This window comes from Dendronephthya gigantea, unplaced genomic scaffold, assembly GCF_004324835.1.
Source record: "Dendronephthya gigantea isolate DGI-Jeju-01 unplaced genomic scaffold, DenGig_1.0 000082F, whole genome shotgun sequence".
Taxonomy (NCBI): Eukaryota; Metazoa; Cnidaria; class Anthozoa; order Malacalcyonacea; family Nephtheidae; genus Dendronephthya; species Dendronephthya gigantea.
In genome coordinates this window covers 939,538-964,062 of record NW_021163092.1, presented here as the reverse complement: position 1 = coordinate 964,062, position 24,525 = coordinate 939,538, and the positions used below count along the sequence as shown (strand labels likewise).

At 36.7% G+C, this 24,525-nt stretch overlaps 2 protein-coding genes and 1 long non-coding RNA gene across 3 annotated transcripts; 1 reads left to right on the top strand and 2 right to left on the bottom strand.

The window, feature by feature from the left end:
- The first annotated feature begins 664 nt into the window (after positions 1–664).
- LOC114532926 (uncharacterized protein K02A2.6-like) lies at positions 665–2,176 on the top strand. Its single transcript, XM_028554511.1, has one exon. The coding sequence runs from the start codon at positions 665–667 to the stop codon at positions 2,174–2,176; it is 1,512 nt and encodes a 503-aa protein (XP_028410312.1).
- A 9,822-nt stretch (positions 2,177–11,998) lies between these two features.
- On the bottom strand, positions 11,999–16,281 carry LOC114532951. The gene is made up of 4 exons (XM_028554540.1): positions 15,974–16,281; positions 15,295–15,346; positions 14,299–14,533; positions 11,999–12,874 (listed from the first exon to the last, which is right to left on the bottom strand). The coding sequence occupies exons 1-4, from the start codon at positions 16,130–16,132 to the stop codon at positions 12,589–12,591; spliced, it is 732 nt and encodes a 243-aa protein (XP_028410341.1). The 5' UTR covers positions 16,133–16,281; the 3' UTR covers positions 11,999–12,588.
- Positions 16,282–20,660: 4,379 nt separating this feature from the next.
- On the bottom strand, positions 20,661–24,035 carry LOC114532950. Its single transcript, XR_003688002.1, has 4 exons — positions 23,936–24,035; positions 22,582–22,728; positions 21,836–21,999; positions 20,661–20,801 (listed from the first exon to the last, which is right to left on the bottom strand). It is a non-coding gene; the product is annotated as an uncharacterized LOC114532950 (long non-coding RNA).
- Between the last annotated feature and the right edge of the window lie 490 nt (positions 24,036–24,525).

The following is a 24,525-nucleotide window of genomic DNA, read 5'->3' as shown; positions in this document are numbered from 1 at the left end:
AGGGTCTGACCCTAAATCGTGAGAAATGCGTGTTTGGAGTTCCAGAGCTTGTATTTTTCGGCCACAAAGTTTCTGCAGCCGGAATTTCTCCGGATGAAAAGAAAGTTTAAGCTGTCAAGCAAGCTCGTGCACCACGGAACGTTTCTGAGCTGAGAAGTTTTCTTGGACTTGCAAACTACTGTGCCCGCTACATACTACATTTTGCAACCATCGTGGAGCCACTACGCCAGCTAACCAGGACCGGGGTCAAATGGTCCTGGGCTCCCGTTCATCAGAGAGCATTCGAAAAGGTGAAGTCCATGCTAACTAGTGACTGTGTGATGTCCCACTACGATCCATCTGCAGAGACACAGCTTAAAGTTGATGCTAGTCCTTTTGGCCTGGGGCAGTCCTATTACAAGGAAGTGGCCAAGATGTACGTCCAATTGCTTTTGCTAGCCGCACTTTAACCGAGGTAGAGAGGCGCTACTCTCAGACAGAGAGGGAGGCCTTGGCTGTAGTTTGGGCATGCGAACGGTTCCACATTTACTTGTATGGTCAGCAGTTTAAATTATACACTGACCAAAAAGCGCTTAAGGTAATCTTAAGCCCGAAATCAAAGCCTCCACCATGGATTGAAAGATGGTCTCTTCGTCTCCAGCCGTACCGATTTACCATACACCATATGCCGGGGCAGCAGAATCCAGCTGACATACTATCACGGATGCCGTTGACCAACCAACCGTCGCGAGAGACATGCATTGCAGAAGAATACATTAATTATGTCGCAGAGAGGGCAGTTCCAAAGGCATTTACACGAGAACAGATATCGGCTGCTACACAAAAAGACACTGTTCTTCAGCAGGTGAGAAAATCGTTAGTGTCGGGTAAATGGCCAAACGATGAGAAGCTCCGGCCATTTGAAAGGCTCAAAGATGAACTTTCCGCATCACAAGAACTGGTACTGCGTGGGTCAAGAATAGTGCCACCAGAGTGCCTACGACAAAACATCTTACAAAGTGCTCATCAAGGTCATCAAGGTGTCGTTCGCACAAAGCAGATGGTACGAGAGAAAGTGTGGTGGCCGGGGATCGACCGAGAAATTGAAACAATGGTTACATCCTGTTTGCCGTGTCAATCGATGGCTCCAAAAGCAGTGCCAGAGCCCCTAAGACCAACGCCTATGCCAGACAAGCCATGGCAAGATGTGCATATTGACCTGTGTGGTCCCTTTCCAACGGGAGAAAGTTTGTTGGTGTGCGAAGATGCGTGTACACGATGGCCAGAAGTAATAATCCTGAAAACCACAACGTCGACGGTCATAATTGGTCATCTCAAAAAAATTTTTGCAGCACAAGGCATACCTATTACGATGGTGTCGGACAATGGTCCGCAGTTCGTTTCGGAAGAGTTCGAAACTTTTTCGAGGGATCACGGTATAAAACACCGCAAAATCACACCGTACTGGCCACAGGCCAACGCGCAAGTGGAAAGATTCAACCGCACAGTGGAAAAAGCCATTCGTGGGGCGCATGTAGAGGGGAAGAATTGGCGTAAAGAGCTGGACATCTTTCTCCTAAACTACAGAGCGACACCACATGCAACAACTGGTGCCTCTCCGGCGTTGCTGCATCTCGGTCGCGAAATTCGTACCAAAGTGCCTCAGGCGAAAGTTCCAGCATCGGACATCCTTGCATCAGCACTTGAAAGCGCGCATTCCTCCGATGCCAAAGTGAAGCAAAAAATGGCAATATATACAGATGAAAAGAAAAGAGCAAAAGCGGCAGTGATCAAGGTTGGTGACAAAGTGTTGCTACGACAAAGACGGGAACATAAACTTTCCACCCGGTATGATTGTCGTCCATACGCGGTTGTGGAAAGAAGAGGTCCGAGTGTTATTCTACAGCGAAAGGATGAGACTCCAGTAATACGCAATGTTTCCATGGTTCACAAGATTCCAGACATTACTAGAGAAGAAGAAGAGGATGATATCGACGAAGTTTGTGAACAAGAACCAGTGGACGTTACAGAGGGTAATGGTTCCGAGCAAGGGGATGACAGATCTGAAATGGATGGGGGTCCGAATGACCAGGAATTAATTCAACCCCACAGCAGGCCTGCTAGGCAGGTTCGATCGCCGTCGTATTTGAGAGACTTTGTGCGAAGCCTCACGGGCTACTTTGCTAGCCGGAACTAAGGACAGTAGCAATAAACTGGGAGTCAAGAACTTCGTTAGACTGAGAAGTAGTTTTAAGTTAAAAACCTTAATAAGTCGGACACGGTGACGCGTTAATGTTATAGTTAAAACAGTTCGTTAGATCTGTATAGTTTTAATCCAAGTTGGGGAGAGATGTTGTGTTCACGGTCGGAGGACTGGGAGAGAGAGGGGGGAAGTAGAAAGCAAGATGGCGGATATACGATTGATGTACGTTGTTACAATAATGTTATAGTACGATTAAAATAAAAGGAACATAAAACGGTCAACGACGGAACAAGGCTAAGGAAAATAAAAACAATTATTCTTGTAAAGATTACGCATCATACGCATAAATTTTCCACATCCCAATTCACATTCAGACGGGCTTTAGGGCAATCAACTTTCCAGTCTCAGTAAGACGAGTAATCGGCTATTTTTAATTCTTGTACTTTTTTTCCTTAAACCAATTTTGAAATACATTGTTAATTCTTGTATTTACTTTGACTTAACTTCATTAAAAATACAAAATAATCGCGCCGTAACCATTAGCTTCACTTGGGCCGCATATAACCAACTTATGGAAAGATGGTGCTTAAGACACTGCATACCGGTATGTGATATTTTAGCGACAACAAAAATGGCTAATATTAAGTTACAAGCTACGAATAAGATACCGTTTGTGAGATTTGAGAAAATAAATCATGAACATTGAAGTGAACTTATTTAAATTGTTATTTTATTTGAGATCCTACCAAAAGGTATTAAGTTTTGTCAAAGATCCTTCCAAAAAAGGATTAAGTAGAATAAAAAACTGTAGGTTTTCAGTACAAGAACAGGTGGTGTAGTGGTGAAGACGGTGATCTGCCAAGTATACAGTCGATGCTTCAAGTCCTGGATAAGCGGAAAAAGAGAAAGGTAATAGATTGAGAATTTGTGAGTGTGAGAGGAGTAGAGCGAGCGGGCGAATATGCCCTCGCCTTGGGCGAGGAGTAGACTGAGGGGGGTTGTCTTTCCCCCGCCTTTTCTGACTTTCAAAGCAAGCTTTCTTCAAACTTGTGTTAGGGGATAGTTAGAGACGCATGAGGATAGGAAAAAATTGGGATAAATAGGAGTAAATAGAAGGATGAATAGGGGAAAGAGGTTTAAATGAGTACAAAAAGACTTGAACGTTTTATATAGTGTTTTCTCACCTATACCCTTCCCCTCGCCCCGGGAGCTGAGGCCGCCCAATTATTAAGTCCTTTTGTACTCATATACCCCTAATTCACCCTATCTATCCCCTGTTTCCCTAAAGATTAATTTTGATTTCCAAAGATTAACCGAGTATAAACCTCCCCCGAGCAACATAGCTACGATTTTTTATTTTCTTTCTTGAAGTGGTGTACCTACAAGCTAATTCACTTGATATCCATACTAGTTGCCATTTCCATAGTATGTATTTTAAAAAAAATTCGGTATTTTAAAAAAAATTCGAGTGATATTAACCAATGCAATTCTTTAACATCACAGCTACTGCTAATTTTTAGAAACACTCATGTTAAGAGTTAGATAGCAACCGTTTGACAGAATCGAAATTCATCGATATTGTTCAGCTAATTACCATTTCCACAATAAATTTCCAGTGACGTGATCCAAGTTTGAGAACAGTTTCGCCATCCTTTCTTATCAAAAGATGTTCCAACATCTTCTTCATAACATGACTCATACTGGTCAGGATAACCAATATAGATAAGATAGCACATCTAAACTTTATTATAATTGATTTACGTGTCGAAGTTTTCTCCAATGGAATTTGCATGGATGCTATCAGAGCAAAATGATAGAGATATAGAGAGTTTCATGTTGACTTAGTCTTTAATGAAATACGTATATAACACAGCCAAAAATTGCATGTAGGCCGTATATACTATATATATTACAATTTGAGTGTATATATGTTGTAGAACTACCATCTTTTCTTCTATATTAAAATCATTGATTCTTTCGGGATAATTGTAATAGCCGAAAAACGCAACATATATATATATATATATAAATATATATATATATATATATATATATATATATATATATATATATATATATATATATATACACCCATTTGCAAAAACGTTGGCCGCAGATAGATAGATAGATAGATACTCGAAGTCTAATTAGAATTGTACATGAATACATTTGCATGGGATTTCAATCATATTACACAACATATGCAATTCTAATTAGACTTCGGGTATCTATCTATATATCTATCTGCGGCCAACGTTTTTGCAAACGGGTGTATATATATATATATATATATATATATATATATATATATATATATATATATATATATATATATATATATATATATATATATATATATTGGTAATGAACGTGCTAAATTTCAGCAATTTGAAAAGAAGTAGTCAACCCATTGTTATGAGCATAACATATGCGACCTGTGCCCTATCCTTTAAGGTGTTTGCGTCTCTATCCCAATATATCTTTAGAAGCTAATTGCCGCTACCTTCTTTCTTAACAAACCGCTGAATGCTACAGTATATTACCCAGTGGCATCCCATACTATTACGTATGGCATACTAGTTGATAATGCTAATTTGTGCCAACATTCAAGAAGTTACTAGTTAGATAGCAACCATTTGACAGCATCGAAATTTGTCGATATTGTTCAGCCAGTTACCATTTCCACGATAGAGTCCAGCGATGTAATGTCCAGGCTGAGAACAGTTTGACCATCCTGCTTGATTAAAAGATGTTCCAACATCTTCTTCATAACATGATCCATACTGGGCAGGATGATTATTAGGTTTACAGCAATGGCCATGTTCAATGTTATGTAAATTATGGCCCGCACTGCGATATAATCCGTTTAAAAAGTAACCCTCTGGGCAGTTGTTCCAAGCATTGTTCCTGTAATGAATAATGTAGAAAATAATCGCGGTATAATTAAATCGTTTAATTTACATGAGAGTAACACGCGTGCCTGTCTTGGCCAATATATATAAATCTGCCGAGTGAGTTGAATTTAAGTTAAGTTAAATTTATGCGGTAAGTGCATAACAAGTATGTATAATATTTTATATAATAACGTTAAGAACTCAACCAATTTCATTAATCGAGAAACAAATTTCATTGGTCGAGAGGCATCATCTATAAGAGGACAGGCGGAGAAGAAATGACGTCACAGATCATTTTACGACTTTAAATAGTCATCTATTGTTTTATTTTGTTAGCTAATCGTATTTTAACACTTGTCTTAAGCTAGCCAATAGCATTTCTTCAAACATTTAGATGATGTACGGCTGTACGCCTGATATCTGCAATTTTTTTACTTTGACAATTTTCCAACTTTTGGGGAAACTATATTTGGCTGTTTAATTTAGGATTTTAGTATATCAAACAAATCGATAACATTGAACCCTTGCTGTTCAGTTATAGATACTCGCCCCGGCGGCTCGTCGCCACTTTTTAATTTATTTATCATAGCAAATGACATCATACCGTGTATCTAGAACTGAACAGACAACGGTTCAATGTTATATATGTCTTTAAATGGTAAACGAATAATCTTCACCAAAAAATACTGAAAAGATTGTAGGGTTGCGTGTATTTATTTACATTTATACGTGTAGTGTAATTCCTATATCCTAGAATACATAGTGAAGTATAAAACTCATAACCAACACCACTCTAGACTCACTGTTTTACGTCAATAGTGCACTTGCCGATGTGCAACCTAATTTTAACTTTAAAAACAGCAACAACTATTTTGTTCAAATCAAATGCATATATTTATTATATATCAGTGTGAAGTAAACAAAAGTAAACAATACATTTTTTCTGATTTTTCTTTAAACACCGGCGCATCCAAGATTTTTCATGCAATAATGCTTAATATATCCCTAGTATCTTCTGTGTATGACTTCGCCATTGCTTGTACCACTGCATGCTTTTCCTTTTTGAATTAAAATTTCTCTCGATGTAGATTTATATTCTAGCGACATTTTTTCCAATCTATTTACCCCGCAGTTAACTTGCTGCGCTCAGTTAAAAAAACTGCTTATTGTTTCTTATTTTTCTACTTAAACGCGGCCTAAACAATCCTGAAACACGTGGCTAGCTGGTCGCACACACAACATCAATTAAAGAATATGGTTGACAGAACTGCACCAACTAATTTATTGCCGGTACGCTAATCAAATTATATTTAAATCATAAACTTGTAGATAACAGTGCGTGTATTCATGTCTTGCAAAGTTTTCGGTCAACGGACCATCAACATCTGCATGTAACAAGTGCACGTGGTGTTTTCTGCTCGTTGATGTTTTAAATATTTATTTACCATGCCACTGAAATTTGAAGAATATTATGATCAAATTATATTTAGATACGTGCAAACTTTTAGCTACGTACATGTCCAGAGAGAAAGACCAATTTGCTTCTTTACACACTCCATTCTGACCGCTGTACGCTGAAGTAGAGTCGCAACAGCTTGCTTCTTCAAGTAAAGTGATAGGATCAGAATGGAAAGAAAAGAAAAAATATTTGGGGGGGTTTCGCGATCGTAATAACCCTGTAATAAAACGATTTTCTTTGGCACATGTTGACCAGCCCTTTCGATCAAAACTTTGCATCCATTTTCCAATCGAGCATGTAGGAGCTGTTGCTAAAATTTTATGAAAAAAAACGTCAGTATCGTACGTATAGCCAGCTTTACGATTTAGTCCGGCTATGAAAGATAGGTTACGCCTTGTTTTACCTTTTCACTCACTATATTGATAAAAATATCAAGATCGGTCACAGAATATTTGACACTATTTTTGTTCGCTAAAGTTCTAAATAAGCATAAGCTAAAGTTTGCATGTGTTCAGAAAAGTAATAAACGTGTTAAATTTCAGCAATATTTCAAATCAAGTAGTTCATGTATTTATTGTTATGAGGAAAACAGATGCGCAGAAGCCACCGCCTCCAGTAACTAATTATAATTATTAATATTTTTAGAATTTTTTCCCCAAAAGACTTCATAATATACTGTATCTTCCAAGCCGTATTTGCAAATTTTGAACTTAACCTGAAGGTGACTGTTAGCAAATATATAGGCACCATAATAGTTTGTACAAGTTGGTTTTGCCAAACACAAATTTCTTCTTTTTAGTACAACATTGGTGTGAATTTCCTGAGGCTTACTTGTTTGCCTGTCCTGTGTCAGCGAGCCTCCTGAAGTAGGATTTAATGGTGTCTAAAAACAAATGAGCAAATTAAACAAATAAGCTAATCCAAAGACTGAGTAAAATTTGTGGCGTCCCCGGTGTTTTACAGTCGTATATATTTCTATCGGCAGGAAATGATTTTTTTTAGCATTTTATTAAACAGATATTTGTTCACTTTCCAACGGAGTGACGCGTAGCTACATGCATGTTATGTGAAAGACAACTTGATGAATTTAACAGTGGTGAATTTACCACCATTCGTTAAATTTCTAATGGAATGACGTTTTCACATATATTCTACTTAAATACACACCAAATTTGGATTCTAATTTTTTTTATGCACACTGCAGTATAATGGATGGGGATGTTAAAATTCGTGGCACCGGGCTGATTAGAAAAATAGCTTTGTATTATAAGACCTTCCGTTCGCGGTATTTGATAAGCTTTATACTTTCTCTGTTAAAGCCCCCGACTATATATCTTATTTCGGGGTAATATTTGTTGAATTCCAATCTATTAATGAAAATATTTCGATGAAATTGAATTTTGTACCTTTTGAACAATAACAAGGTGGTTGAATTCAGGATTCGTTTGTTCATCAACATCGGATGTTTCTTGAAGTGTCTTAGCGTTGAGCTCACATCGACCTTTCCCGATTCCTGAGGTTTTGTAATTGGCTGACGCACACGATTCTTTCCTCAGGCAATACATGCCGCATTCAGACTCGCTTGCTGCCTGTTTCGTCTCTATGACATTATTCGCCAAGTATTTATTGGCGTGTTTTCGAAACAATGCTAGTGATGCTTCTTTTCTGCCTTGAACAGGCTGTGGTATTTGCAAAATGAAAAGGAACAAAGAAACGATTAGAAACGTAGTCATTGTAACTAATGCGTACGAACAAAACTAAGATATTCTGTATTTAAAAATTAATCATTATCGTTAAAAGTGCACCTGTTAAAGAATAGACTGGCCGTCTCCAACCTGTTATACAATAAGACACAATTGAAAACTCGGTGCTTTATAAATTTATTCCCCAAACATCTGGAGCCGGAAAGAAATTGAAAAGCGGTAATCGGTTTACCGAGATCATGAGTGACGGATCTAGTGTATAAGTCAGAATAAATATACAGGACTGCAGTTCAAATTTACAAAAAGTATTCTTTGGAATACTTTATAGCGTTTTTATGAAGGTATTTTGAATTTGAAATTAGCCCGTGTAATTTATTTTTACTCTAAATCTGCAACTACAAAACACAGTAACTTCGAAAATGATTAAGGAAACCAATACAGACAATTTGCATGACTCCGAAGTGTTTTTGTGTTCGCGTATTCTAAAATTTTAGACGCGGTAAAGTTACGGTACAATAGTCAATAGTTCACGTTTTCTTGCGAAAATTAATAATTGAAATAGTGACTAGAAAAACTAAAATACTTATAGATACAAGTAAGTATACTAAACAAAAATATAATATAATATACTGGGAAACTCATAACTTCTTATAGCTGTATTTTCATTGACTAATAGGATTGTACCGGTATTATTTAGAAAATAGATTGTACCGGTATTATAGGAAAATTTTCAACGTATCCTCCTTAGGATTTCCGTCGGCAGAGTCAGCAGGGCGCAGCTAAAAACAATAGTTTAACAACCGAAAGTTTCTTTGATCAAAAACGGTGATAAGAGTCATCTAATCTTAACAGCGTTTTCCCAGCCAAATACTGGCTTTGGTTAAGCTACACATACATATTACTATCATTTTCAAATGAGACACACAAGTCACACATGCGCTTATTTTTACGCAAAATAAAATAGAGCTTGTCTCGCAAGCTAAAAGCGGAATTAACGAACCGTAGCATAAGCATATTGACTAGCTGTTCGATAATTTCTTCGGAATTTCCGAAGGCACACGAAGCGTCTAAGTGAAAACTCTGGAACGCGTTCGGAAGTTCGGAACGCATTTCGGAACGCGTTCGGGAACGCGTTCTGGACGCGTTCGTCGCATTAGGTCACCTCTGAGCAGTACTGTATAATGAGTTCCAACGTGGATAGATACTGGTTTAGCTCTTATAAAAGTACCATGGCGTTTCCAGTACAAAGTTGCTTACTCCCAAGGGTCCACGTTATCAACTTATCAACTGGACTAAACTGAGAATTTGGCTAGTATTTATGCGCAACAACACCAGAATGAAATATCTAGAACTTTGCGCTTACACGGCGGATATAACGTGGTTACGGCTAGCAGTTGCGCATTACTTGCTAAAACGCGGTCTTAGCTGTGGGATGGTTAACCAACTTACGCATTTGTGATAAGCGAAGTTAATATTGAGCAAATGCTCGCAAGACCTGCATGGCACCCCTCCGCCCCACCTTCCTTCCCTGCCCTCACCTTCCCTCCTTGCCCTCACCTTCCCTCCTTGCCCTCACCTTCCCTCCCTGCCAGTCACCTCTTAACTGCTACGGTTTGGCTCAAAAACAGTATTCAATTAGTGTTATATGACATATGTTACATAACACTGAGTGGTATGTGACATATCTCAGGCGAAGTGCTAGTCTTCCTTGAGACATGCACATTCGTAGGTTTTGAAAATCGCAATTCTGCAATAGCTTCCTGTTTGGGAGAGTTACCCTACTTTGAGATGACCAATTCTTACTTTACCAAACCTAATTTCTTAAGTATTTAACATATAATTTTTTACACTCTCTAAGCTACAGTATGTTGAATAGACATTAGGTAAATTATTCTTCCTGTTTTAAAACAATATGATTTTAAACGTTACCTTTTGTCCAGAAAATATTTACCCAAATTTTCTTACGATAAAGAAATAGCTAAGCGAGCCCCAGCCATTTCTCTTGGTTCCATGCATTGGTATGAATAATACACTTAAAAAAAAACAATTAAAAATTTTCCTTCACCTCACCACATATGCCTAAAGATATATATGTATGAAATGAAAAAAATGGTTTTGAAATATACACAAAATAGTTTAGCGCAGGAATTTTTTTCAAAATCTTTTCAATGGAAATATTCTATACCTAACTGTTTCCATACAATATTATTTTTTAGTCTGGAAATGACCATTAAACTTCCTTACTATTTTCAGCGATCATCTATTCACGCTATGCATAATGCCTCACTTGCGCTAGGAGCCTGGAAACGAGTCGTATCAAGACGAGGCCCGTTGGTCAGACACCATATTGCATAATTTGTATAAAAAATATTTTTCTGAGAAACACAGCCAAAAAGAGTTAAAATGCCATTAAGTCGCTATGTTCCTCAATGCAGATCTAAAGGATATCGTTCGACTGTTGGAGAGAAGATATTGTGTTTCAATATCCCCAAATCGGAAGAACTTAAAAAGGAATGGATCAGAGCCATACGACGAGACCAGGGAAAAAGCTTTAATTTGACACCTAGCGCGAAATTAATCAAATTATGTTCACAGCACAGTCAGCACTTTAAGCAAACTGAGTTGAACAAGTCTGTTAATGGAATAGTAACGTCGAAGAAAGGTTGTGTCCCAAATAAATTCAGCTGGTCAAGTGAAAGAGCAACACCTGAAGATCAGCAAACATCCGACTCAACTGCTAATACTGTGGCTGGTAATGCTGTGCAGTAGAAGTCAGTCGAAGTCGAAGATTTGTCAAGAGAGTAATCAAGAGAATAAATAAAAAAGCCTAAATCCATTAACTGTGCTCTCGAAGAAAAAGTCATCGAACTTGAAGCCAACATAAGTCAGAAGAATTCTGATTCCATAAGGATACTCAGACTCATAGGTTGCACAGATATCAGAGTTGACATGCCAAGCAGCTTACTAGTTAATACTAAACTCTTTAGTTCGTATAAAAACCACAAAACATTTAAAACCTTACTTGCTATTGCTCCTTGTGGTGCAATTAGATTCATAAGTGAACTTCATTAAGGAAACATATTAGACAGGGAAATTGTTATTCGAAGTGTCCGTTAAATCAGGCATTCGAATCTGGAGACAATGTAATGGCTAAAAAGGGCTTTACAATTGAAGATCTTTTGCCTTTGGGAGTTTCACTGAATCCCCCATTCCTTGGTCAAAATACTCAGATGTCTGCAGAAGATGTCGTTAAAACTCAATCTATTGCTAGTGTCAGAAATCGTATAGAACGTACTATAAAAAACTTCAGGATCTGGAAAGGAGATTTCCTCTCAATCTGATTGGAGTTGCAAACTTTATGTGGGCAGTTTGTGCTTTCCTGCGTAATGCTCAGGATCCTTTAATTTCTGCATGATATAAAAGGTCATATACTTCATAAATTTTGTGTTGGACTGAGTTCATTCCAATAAAAGTTCATTCCAATAGCATATGTAAACTTTATTATAATAGATTGACGTGTCGACGTTTTTTTCTATTGGAATATGTATGGATTTGAGATTCATATTGACTTGGTGTTTGATGAAATCTATGACACAGCCAAAAATGCATGGTATATTATAATACTTTATATATTACAATTTGAGTAAGTATATTGTAGAACTACAATCCTTCCTGCGATATTAAAATCATTGACCCTTTGGGGATAATTATAACTAGCACGAAAAATGCAACATAGTTACTTTTTTGTGCGACCCAACTTCCTAGAGGACAAATAAATAAATGTTATTAAGTTCCGTAATATGAAACGATATTTTTACCCAGTGATCACAGAAGTATATTCTTGTTCTATAGCTACGCCTTTTCCCCAAAAAATAATTGATAACTGATCAAAGCTTCTACTTTCGACCATCTTCAAATCAATAAAAGTTGGTGCATATGTTTCAATTCTGAAATCATCTGCATCTCGATCTTTTAAAGGTAGGTTACACTCGCCAAATGAATTTAAACAAACCCCTTGTTTACATATTTCAAATTATTTTGGTTCCCCATAGTTCTAGAGTATAAACTCGGTTGTATTTTCAGATTAGTAATAATGGTGCTAGATTTCAGCAATTTTAAATCAAGTAGTCTACCCATGCATTGTTATGAGCATAACGGATGCGCCCTGCATCCTACCTTTAAAGGATCTGCGTTTCTATCGTAATATATCTTTCGAAGCTCATTTCCGCTACCTTCTATCTTAACAAACCGCCGAATGCTACAGTATATTACCCAGTGTCATCCCCTACCATTACAGATAGCATAATAGTTGATAATGATACTTTGTGCCAACATTCAAGAAGTTACTAGTTAGATAGCAACCATTTGACAGCATCGAAATTTGTCGATATTGTTCAGCCAATCACCATTTCCACGATAGAGTCCAGTGATGTAATGTCCAGGCTGAGAACAGTTTGACCATCCTTTTTGATCAAAAGATGTTCCAACATCCTCTTCATAACATGATCCATACTGGTCAGTATGATTGTTAGGTTTACAGCAATGGCCATATTCGATGCGATGTAAATAATTGCCCGCACTGCGATATAACCCGTTTAAAAAGTAACCCTCTGGGCAGTTGCTCCAAGCGTTGTTCCTGTGGTGAATAATGTTGGAAATTATCACGGTGATTAAATGGTTTAATTTACAGGAGAGTAACACGCGTGCCTGTCTTGGCTGATACATATAAATCTGCCAAGTGGGTTACATTTTAATCTGAGCCTGAGCGGTAAGTGCATAACAAGTATGTATGATATTTTATATAATAACGTCAAAAACTCAACCAATGTCATTGGTCCAGAGCCATGATCTTTAAGGGGACAAAATTTGCAAAATTTTTACTTTGACAATTTTCCAAGTGTTCGGGAAACTATTAGCCTGTTTGATTTAGGATATTTTTTGATCTTATTATATAAAACAAATAGATAACATCGAACCGTTGTCTGTTCAGTTGCAGATACTCTTCCGGCGGCTCATGGCCACTTGATTTGTTCTAATCACAAATGACGTCATACCGTGTAATGTTATATATTTGTTAAATTGTAAACGAATAATCTTTACTAAAAAATACTGAAAAGATTAGTGTTGCGTTTATTTACAATACTGTACGTGCAGAAATAATATAACAAAAACCGCGGTTAATCTAGGCCAAACCTCGGTCTGTCGCGGTTGAACCGAGGTCATACCGGGGGCTTATACTCGGACTGACAGATATTTCTTAAGATGCTTTCGATATGATTATTGTGTTGTCGTTCTCAGCTGTTCATAACATTCCATTCGGAAGCGAACGACAACCGCGATCGTATTTCATCAACTTCCGGCTCATCCAAGCTTTCTCAATGATGTTTAATAAAATTATATCCCTAGTATTTTTTGGGTACCACTTCTCCATTGCTTCTACCACTGCATTTTCAATCTATTTATCCATGATGTTAACTTGCTGCGCTTATTCTTTAAACTGCTTATTGTTTTTTATTTTTCTACTTAAACGCGGCCTAAACACTCCTGAGACAAGTGGCTGGCTGGTCGCACACACAACACCAAGTAAAATGTAACCTTAAAGCATCTGGTTGATAGAACTGCACCTACTAATTTATTTCCGGTACGGCAAATTATACTACAGAAATTATATTTAGATCATCAAAGTTTTCGGTCAACGTCTGCATATAACGAAAAAATATGCTGTTTTCTACACGTTGATGTTTTAAATATTTATTTACCATGCCACTGAAATTTGAAGAATATTATCATCAAAATATTATATTGTTGTACATCAATTATGATTTTTAGCACTTCACTCGATGCAAATAAATTCTAGAGGTTGAAAGGGTTTTAATTTCGAGTGGAATTATACACATTTCAAATCCAGCCTGGAACAGTTGATGGAAAAATGAGTCAACTATTTTATGACCCCTTTTTCTATCAACCTTTCGTGGCTTGAATTGAAGTGTGTATAATTCCACTCGAAATTAAGACCCTTTCAACCTCTATATTGTTGTACATATAATTTTAGATACGTACACGTCCAGAGAGCGCACCCAATCTGCTTGTTTACAGACTCCATTCTGACCGCTGTACGCTGAAGTCGAATTACAACATCTTGCTTCTTCAAGTAAAATGATGGGGTCATTGTCAAGACGGTAGGGGGGATTTCGTAATAGCCCTGTAATAAAAAGATTTTCTTTGCCACATCTTAACCAGCCCGTCTGATAAGAAATTTCCATCCAATTTGCAATCGAACATGTGGGAGCTGTTGCTAAAATTATATGAAAAGAAATAAGTGTCGTATAGCCATGCCGCCTTACGATCTACGATTTATAGACCTGCTATGTAAAGTAGGTTAAAATCGCTAATGTAAACAAACGCCTTGTTTACATTTTCAAATATCAAGAAGAGTCACAGAATATCTCGCACTATTTTTCTTCGCTTTAGTTCTAAATAAGTATAAGCTAAAGTTTATGTTCAGAACAGTAAAAAACGTGCTAAATTTAAGCAATTTTAAATCAAGTAGTGCATGCACTTATTGTTATGAGCAGAGCAGATGCGCAGAAGCCATGACCTCCCCTAAGTAATTACAATTATTAATATCTTTAGGAATTTATTTTTTCCCAGGAAACCTAATATAAGTTATATAAACAACAAAATTGTAAGGTTGCATTGGACTAAATACTGCAGTAAGGTACTAATTCCGCTGACAGATTAGGAATTAGCCTACACCCTGACATCTGACTGAAGTTGCAAAAATAAGTCATGCATGAACCAGACGCCGCAAAAAAACATCTGCGCCTAGTCAAGTCTGCTTGTAACTGGCCTTGAAATGCGGTTTTGAACGTTTCCGAAGGCTTAAAATGAGTGACTTCATATACTGTATCTTTTAAGCCATATTTGAAAATTTCAAACTTGACCTGAAGGTGTCTGTTAGCAAATAGGCGCTATAATAAAGTGTACAAGTTGGTTTTGTCACACACAAATTGCTTCTTTGTAGTATGACATTGGTGTTAATTTCCTGAGGCTTACTTGTTTTCCTGTCCTGTGTCAGCGAGCTTCCTGAAGTAGGATGTAATTCTGTCTAAAAACAATTGAGCAAAACACAGAATCAAATCCAAAGACTGACTAAAATTTGTGGCCTCCGCGGTGTTTTATATAATCCTATATTTCCATCAGCGGGAAAATGTGATTTTTTTAAACTTTTTTATCAAATCAATATTCTTTCATTTTCCAACGAAATGACGCTTAGCTAATAGGGTGTTATGTGAAAGACAAATTGATTAATTTAACAATGGTCTTTACACCAATTTCTGTTAAAGCCCTCGAATATATATTTTTTTCGGGGTAATATTTCAATATTCTATTAATTAGAATATTTCGATGAAAATCGAATTTCCGCTATATATATATATATATATATATATATATATATATATATATATATATATATATATATATATATATATATATATAGCTCAGTTGGCAGAGCACCGGACTAGTATACCGAAGGCCGCGAATTCAAATCCTGCCGTGGTCAAGTAGAATTTTCTGCTTGCCATGGCGGGCTGCCACTCGGTGTCATATCCTACTACAAATCATCCCTATTCCCTAGTACCATCTTCATGCATATATATATATATATATATATATATATATATATATATATATATATATATATATATATATATATTTCAATGCTTTTTTTTACCTTTTGAACAATGACAAGGTGGTTGAATTCAGGGTTCGCTTGTTCATTAACATCGGTTTTTTCTTGAAGTGTCTTAGCGTTGAGCTCACATCGACCTTTCCCGATTCCTGAGGTTTTGTAATTGGCCGACGCACACGATTCTCTTCTCAGGCAATACATGCCGCATTCAAACTCGCTTCCTGCCTGTTTCGTCTCTATGACATTATTCGCCAAGTATTTCTTGGTTTGTTTTCGAAACAATGCTTCTTCTCTGCCTTGAACAGGCTGTGGAATTTGCAAAATGAAAATGACCGAACAAACTATTAGAAACATAGTCATGATTGTAACTGAATGCATGCATGCGTAAGAACAAACTAAGACATCCGGTATTTAAAAATTGATCATTATCGTTTAAAGTGCACCAGTTGAAGAATAGACTTGTTGTCTCCAACCTGTTATAAATACAAGATTAAACTAACTAAGTCATATTATTTTATACTATATACATACATATATGAATTTTGTGTTTTGTGTGAAGACTCGGGTTAAGCGATGAAAAGCTTTAAGGCAATAAATATATGTATATGTCGCACGAATCAATTATACGCATATAATAACTGTACATGAAAACATTCAGCGCGCATTAATTTCCTTTAATTGCCACAATATTACACATTTTGTAAATTTTTCCCGCAAAAAATCGGCGAAAAGTCTGCGAGTCCGCTATAAAGACGCAATGCTGTATAAATAATGCACATTTCCACAATTAATCTTTACTCTTTGACGCGCAAAAGACTTTACTGGTCCATGAAGATAATTTTAAAATTAAATCGGATGATTAACAGACATGAATATTTTAATTAAAAGATGTTCCAACATCTTCTTCATAACATGACACACACTGGTCAGGATGATTTTAAGGTCTGCAGCAATAGCCGTTTGGCCAATATCAAGGGCGGCGGAACAGGGGGGGGCTAGGGGGGCTTTATCCCCCCCAGAAGTAAAAGTGGGGGGGCTTAGCCCCCCCAAAAATTTCATGAAGAATGCCAGAATGAAGCATGAGAGATGCTTTTTCAAATGTAGAAGACATCACTACACGCGCTGCGCCGTTTTCAGTGTGTGTTTGCCAATGAAAAACTACGATAAAAGCGGCAAGTAAGACTCTGAAATGGCCATTTCCGAAGATCTAGAGCACTGAAATTCGAAAAAATAATAATGTATTATGTTCCGCCGCCCCTGGCGAATATAGCTATATAAGATAGCACATGTAAACTTTAGTCTTTACTATAATTGATTGACGTGTTGACGTTTTCTCCATTGGAATTTGCATGGATTTGAGACTCCTGTTGACTTAGTGTTTAATGAAATACGTATATACACAGTCAAAAATTGCGTTGTATAATAATAAACATACTACAATTTGATATTGTAGAACTACAATTCTTCCTTCCATATTAAAATCATAGCTTCTTTGGGGATAATTATAATTATTATACATTATAGTAGTATAAGCAATTTGATTAACTAATAGTTCACAGATAAATCGCGCAATCACGCAAAATTCAGTTATCTGCTAGCAGACAACTAAGTTATCTGCAAGTGAGCCTGCGGTGGTTATCAAGCGGTATCATTTGGATGTATTTATTTATTAATCAATTATGTTGCTATTAAATAAGGTTTTTCATTCGTTAATACTACGTTTACTATTCTTCAAATGTATAATAAAACAATTATTGAAATCGGTTTTTGTGATATGCAAAGTTATTAAGGTTATCAAGGTCCCGGTAAGTGTTATCAGCCTCGCTTCCGGCTCGGCCGATAACGCTTACCTCGACCTTGATAACTCTGCATCTCACAAAAACCTCATCCAATAATTGTTTAATCACACGAAAAATTCAACATAGTTACTTCATTTAGTGCGAAGAAACACCTACTGGATAATAGAATAATTATTATTAAAATTTCCGTGAATATGAGACGATATTTTCCACTAGTGATCACAGAAGTATACTCTCGTTCTATATATTCATTCAATTCGTTCTTATTTGTCCATTTCGAAATGTCGAGGAGTGTTTTGTCTATTTTAGGCAGTTGTTATACCACATTTGATGCTCAATGTCGTATAGCCTGCTATGTAAAGTAGGTTATAGCCGCTATTGTAAACAAACGCCTTGTTTTACATTTTCAATCACTATATTGAAAAATATCAAGAAGGGTCACAGAATATTTGACACGATTTATAGACTCGCTATAGTTCTAAATAAGTATAAGCTAAAGTCTGTGTTTAGAAAAGTAATAAACGTGCTAATAATGAGCAGAACAGATGCGCAGAAGCTACGACCTCCTTTAAGTAATTATAATTATTAACCTCTTTAGAAATTTTTTCCCAGAAAACTTGCACCAAAATTATAAGGTTAGCATTGAACTAAATACTGCGGTAAGGGTACTAATTACACCTACTCAACATCTACGGTTTGGGTGGACGGCATTTTGTGTGTGGGTTTTGTTCAGGATTATTTTAGGACGCTGTGTTGGTGATCAAATCATCTGAATTTGTCTCAGGTACAGGTAGTTCTCCTTAAAGCCGAACGCGAGTTACGTTTGGTTTCCACTCGTAAGTGCGGGGATGTGTGTGTGGGCGTCTGTAGTCTTTTCCATCAACGCGTTTCACTTTTGCTGGTGACAGAGTTTCACACTCTATCCGGTATGGACCATCCCTACCAATCCCCGTCGGGCATGAATATAGTTAGTTTGGTAGGCATTCGGTTAGATGCATTGTGAATCACTGTGAGATTACTAATGAGCAAGTTTATTCCTGTCGATAGGCGGTGCAAGTCTTTCCATCTAACCTGTTTACTGCAGAACCAAACGTGACACCGCGTGATCCTGCACGCGTAAGCTCCAAGCAATTAGAAAGCAGGCAATTAGCAACGGTCGCTGCCAGAAACAGTACAGCCTAACCAATACGGGCTCACCGGCATGACATGTTGTTAACATTGTGGCATTATCAAAACAGATCCGACGCATTGTATATCTTAAAATCAAAGAGGTAATTTATGTTAAACTTTTTCATCCATCTTCGCGTTTTTTCACCAATTTGCTGATTTGTATAAAACCACGGAGAAAATAAAAAAATGAAAAAAATAATAATAATAAATAAATAGATAAATAAATAGATTACATAAATTCATGTAGATATTGTTACATTGAGGACTGCCTAACAGCCCATCTTGAGAACATCGGGTACAACAGTACCCAACTTTGAACTATTCTACCTTGCTTCATATAGCTAATGAAAACATTATGTTCAGTGTATTTTTTTGTAAATAAACACTGATTCTGGGTAATAGAGTGCTCCCAAAGGTCACCCTCTACTCCATAGACTCGCATAAATCTACACGAATTCTTGTCTATACTTAAGTAAACAAGTACGATCGTACTATAGTGGACCAGAAACTGCGTAACCGAGTTTTATTTCTGAACTGCATTGTATTTATAACAAAGGAGAGGACAACGTATTTCTAATTGTTTGCGTTTACTTATATATAGGCTGAATATTAATGATATGTATATATTATTTGCTGCAAATATATCAAGAATTGCTTGTAACTTGCTTCAAAGGTCAAAAGTAAAAATTCGAACCCCGTCAATCGATACGATAATTGCTTAGAATAATTGTGCCAAGTTTCATTCCGATCAAACAAGTAATGATAGAGCCTTAGGGTTTTTTTTAAAGAGCGTCGCCCCCTAACAACAACAACAACAACAACAACAAAAAATAAGATTAGCAGCGGTTAGGGACCAGTTCCTGGTCCAACAATGACCATTATGGGGATCAACGATCCTTTCGGCCATTTAGGATACATATCTGGGGAGCTATGACCCCTCTTGGGCGAAGTTCAACACTGGGGAGCAGCTGCTAATCCCGTGAGGAAGTCAAACATGGGGATCCACGACCCCTGAGGATACCAGAGTCTTTGGCCAGAACTACATAATTAATTGTACCAAAAACTACATGCATAAAGCTCTAACGAGTCTAAGGGGCAAAGCAGGTCAATATGGCCGCCAAGCGTGCGTGACCATAGCACTTATTTAGAAACTCAATATCGCGTCGCGCTTACGAAATGAGGGGAGAATCATTCAAATTTGCTTTTTATATTACCCACGACAAAGAAGTCATTTTTGTCCACGATCCAAAAATGCATCAATTTTATCGATCTTTGAACACTGAAAATTGAGGGTAACTCATGAGATGCCCAAGTATGTTCGCCCGGAAAAGAATATTAATTTTCCAGAATTGAAATTGTGTGAAAAAAGTATATACTTCGGGCATATTACGTACCTTACTGCTCCAATTTTGCTTGTTGTGTGCATGCATTGGTAAATATTCACGCCCAAGATGGTTCGTAAAGATTGCTTTATGCACATCGCATTTTAGAAGCATAAAAATACGCGTAAATGTGTTCCCCAACGCGATGAAGTTCAAAAAGTGATTTTTGGACGCCATTATTTTCTTTTAGCCTTTGCTATAATACAAGCGACACTGATCTCAATAATGCACTGAAAAACTGAACTGCATGGGCCCGCATACCTCACCGCTTGCCTGCCTGCATTTCTGGCCATGTAGTATAACATACTTCAATCATTGAGCAGTCAAGGTAAAAAAGAAACACAAACAGTATGTCGTGAGAACATGTATTACTTCAATGCTTACATTCAGCAATTAACTGTGCTTATACTTTTCATCTAGTTTACAATACCTGCCCTTTTTGTCATGCAACTTATGTTTTAACTAATCATCCTACACTACTATAGTCTGTTTTTCTTCACGACTCTATGCACGCTTTGGCTAAAAAAGAAGGTGATAGTGATACAAAAATAAGAATCATTTTATTTTATTATAGAATACCTACAATATGCAACTATTGTTATTTCATTAGCTGTTTTTGATCAACTGACAATTTACTAAGTATAGAAATTTCTATTCTACTGATCGTGTTTATATGGAAGGTTACATTGAATAGTCTAGGCCTGTTTCTTAACATTGCACGATTGGCGACAGTCGCAAAGCCAAAAACTTGCTATTTTAGTGTACACTAGGCCCCAGTTATATTTTCGCACATAAAGTTATATTATCCTTTAAATTCAAATTTTCCAAATTGTGCTGTTCTGATATAACACAGAGCAAAATGGATAAACTACCAAATGAATGCATTTGATCATATCAATGCATGTTAATTTGCGCTATATAAGTAATAAATTATTTTAAATTATTAATGAAAAAATTGTGTGAAATAGGTAGCCGTTAAACCAAAGGATCTTATAATAAAGTCAGTTTTACGCTATGCCGTGGTTTTCGCTGCTTCATGAACCCTGGTACAATTAAGCAGACTGACTGTCAATTACTCCACTAACACTGATTTCATCAAAACAGCATTTACTGAACAAGATTTGCAATTCCGCATCAATTGTAATAGAAACCGCCCAGCCCACCGAGTGTGATATATCTTATTTGAGATGACCAAATCTTATTTTACCGAATCTTGCAAATAAACAAGCATATATTTTTTACACTCTCTAAGCTACAGCGTGTTGAATAGAAAGCAAATAAATTATTCTTCCTATTAAGAGTATGATTTTCAACGTCAGCCTATGTCCAGAAGATATTTACCTAACTTTTCTTACTACAAAAAAAGGCTAGTCTATAAATGATGCACTTCCTTCATAGCACTTAAAATCTATTCAGCGTTAGTTAACGTTGTAACAATCAAAATTTTCCTTCACCTCACCACATATAATATATACTATGGAAATATGCTGTATCCATAATGCTATTTCCAAAATATGGATTTTGAAAAAAAAATCCAGTGTAGACCACCGTACCTATTTATGCATGATTCACTCGAAAGAGCAGCAGCAGTTTGAAAACGGTTGGCCCGATTCTATGCAGTCCTTCCATCCGCAATTAAATAAATGGGATGGACATGGACCGGCATGGCAAAAACCAGTTAAAAGTGGTCCATGGCCACACGAAAAACGACTTTGTTCTATAAAAAATTGTGAGTTTTATTGAGTTATTCAATTAACTTTTCGGATACCGGTACAAAGATGTCCTTTCGTTTCATGGCGTTACATTCTATATATTCATTAGTCAAGGCATATTGCGCAGAATGGATTTATGAAATTATGATAACTTCGATATATTGCACTTTGTTTTATATCAAAAACATTTATTAATATTCATGATGAAACTCCATCATGTCAATAAATGCTTGCCACGGGTTATTCATTTCCAGAAAATCCGTACTAGGTCAACTGCCTGTCATAAAGAACGCAATTATTCTATACCTTAATTTCAATAAAAAAACTTTCACCATTTAAACCAAAAAAATGAAATTCAAGATACTCATGAACTGCATACTGCATGTCTTGCTTGTATATCCTGTTACGGGGTTCTGGTTTGGCGCGCTTTTTTCTTTTTTCACTTTTCTTTTAGTGAAATCAGTTAAGTATTTTTCCACTACTCCATGCAAGGAATAAAAATAAAGATTCTAATACTCTGACATCCCTGCCCAATAGAAGTTGTCCATTATACAGACGCAGCAACTATGCAAAGAGATGATGCTCACCTTTTTCAGCATCAACTTGTTTTTCTTGGTCTTTGTACAGACCGCCAAAGCGGCCTTGTTTAATTCCATGAACATTTATCATTACAAAGAACAGGAACAAAAGCGATACTGCATATTTGAATCCCATTTTAACCAGTCGCTATAGAGCTACAGAAGCATGTATATAATTGAAAATCTATCCAGTGTGACCATAGATATCCAATTGTTCAACCAAAGCAGCCCAAATCTAGTTAGTCTGCCCCCTCCTGGTTTAAATTTAGTAATTATAAAAATCAGGTGAGCTGTTTATGTGCATCTGATCAATTGTGCATGAAAATAAAAATTAGCAGATCTGTTAATATTGCATCTTTCTTACATTTTAAAATTCCGTCAATGCGAACATATTTTCTTTTCGTCTCATTTCATATTGCAAAGTCTTCCAATAGTTTGCTGGATATTCTGAAAAATTTGCGCAGGTCGGCTATATATACCAAGGAGAACGGCTTAACATGGCCATGCAGAAATCGCGGAATATGCTTATCGGCGTAGAAATTTTCATATTTGTTGAACTACCTTTCATTTCTGCTCTATAAAGTGTACTGCGCATTCCTAAATTCCGCAAAATCTTAGCCGGGAAAATCATCGAATATTTACAATTTGCTCTGGTTGTTCTTTTGTAAATCAAGACATATCGAAGTTCCTGTATAGATGTGAACTCTGCATCTCTACAAACGTATTCAACGTGATAAATGGCTAAAACATTGGCTCGGAAATGTATAGGAAGACCACAAATCGAAAATTTTGTTCTGGTAAAATCAAGATAAACTAGAACCGACCTACAAATACCTATGGTTATGTTTTAGCGTTTTCGTACTTTGTACTCTACAGTTCTACAGTATTCTTTACTGCAAATTTCGGTGAAAGTATACGTATAGAATGTTATTTTGTCAGCACCCTGTTCGAAAGATTACGTTGCACTCAATTGATTTCTGCTTACGAATTTCTGTCCGCAGATATTTTGTTAAAGACAGAAACTTTATCGCATTACCCAATAACACATATCCTGTCAATTACAAGAATATTTTAACCGCGTGCATGAGAAGGGAGCTCCCAGTTTAGCGATAGCTATATATGACTGTGCTGCTTTGGGATGCCCGTAGAAAAACAGTAAACATTTCAATCATAACTTCTATCGAATATGATGGTGAAATCTTTGATAAGTGATCGTAAAAGCTTTTTCTAAGCCATGCAAGGTCAAATCATAAACCAAGCAAGGGTTTCTATCATAATTTTGAACAGTCTTAGTCGCAAGAAAAGGTTGAAGAATGAAGAGTGAAATAGTATGCATGCATGAACTAATAATCAATTAACTTACTTTGCCTTAATTTCTTCAACGAACTTGCTGTCTTCTCCTTTCGAGGTTGTCGGGCGATTTAATCAACGAGACGCTTTTGAGCGCTTTTTATAATGACCGCTAGGACTGTATAGCGCGTTTAAATTGAGCAGCGTCTTTAAATAACTAGCATCAAATGTTGCTTAACTATTAGTTCAATACTAACTCTCCTGACGAAGGCCCTCAGGTCGAAACGTCGAGAAGTGTTTTGTGTATTTTAGGCAGTTGTTATACCACTTTTAATGCTAAGTATATATAGTGTTGTCATAGATATTAATTATATCAGTGTGGTATAAAGTTTTTGCAAAGTCTTAAACCTTTTTGATGCGAGATGTCATAATCAAACATCATTCGTTTGTTGATTAAGCTGTTCTGAGACATTTCTAAGCAACGCGGGAGAACCCTGAATCTTCCTGAAGGCAAAACCATGCCCTGTTTACCTTTCCAGATCGAAATATCTAAATGCAGGGGTGGAGTAGAAATTGTGGTCTTTAGACAACACAAAATGTTTTGAAAATAAGATGACAACGGCAGACGGCTGGTAGAAGAGCTGTTATAACATCCTGTGCAAT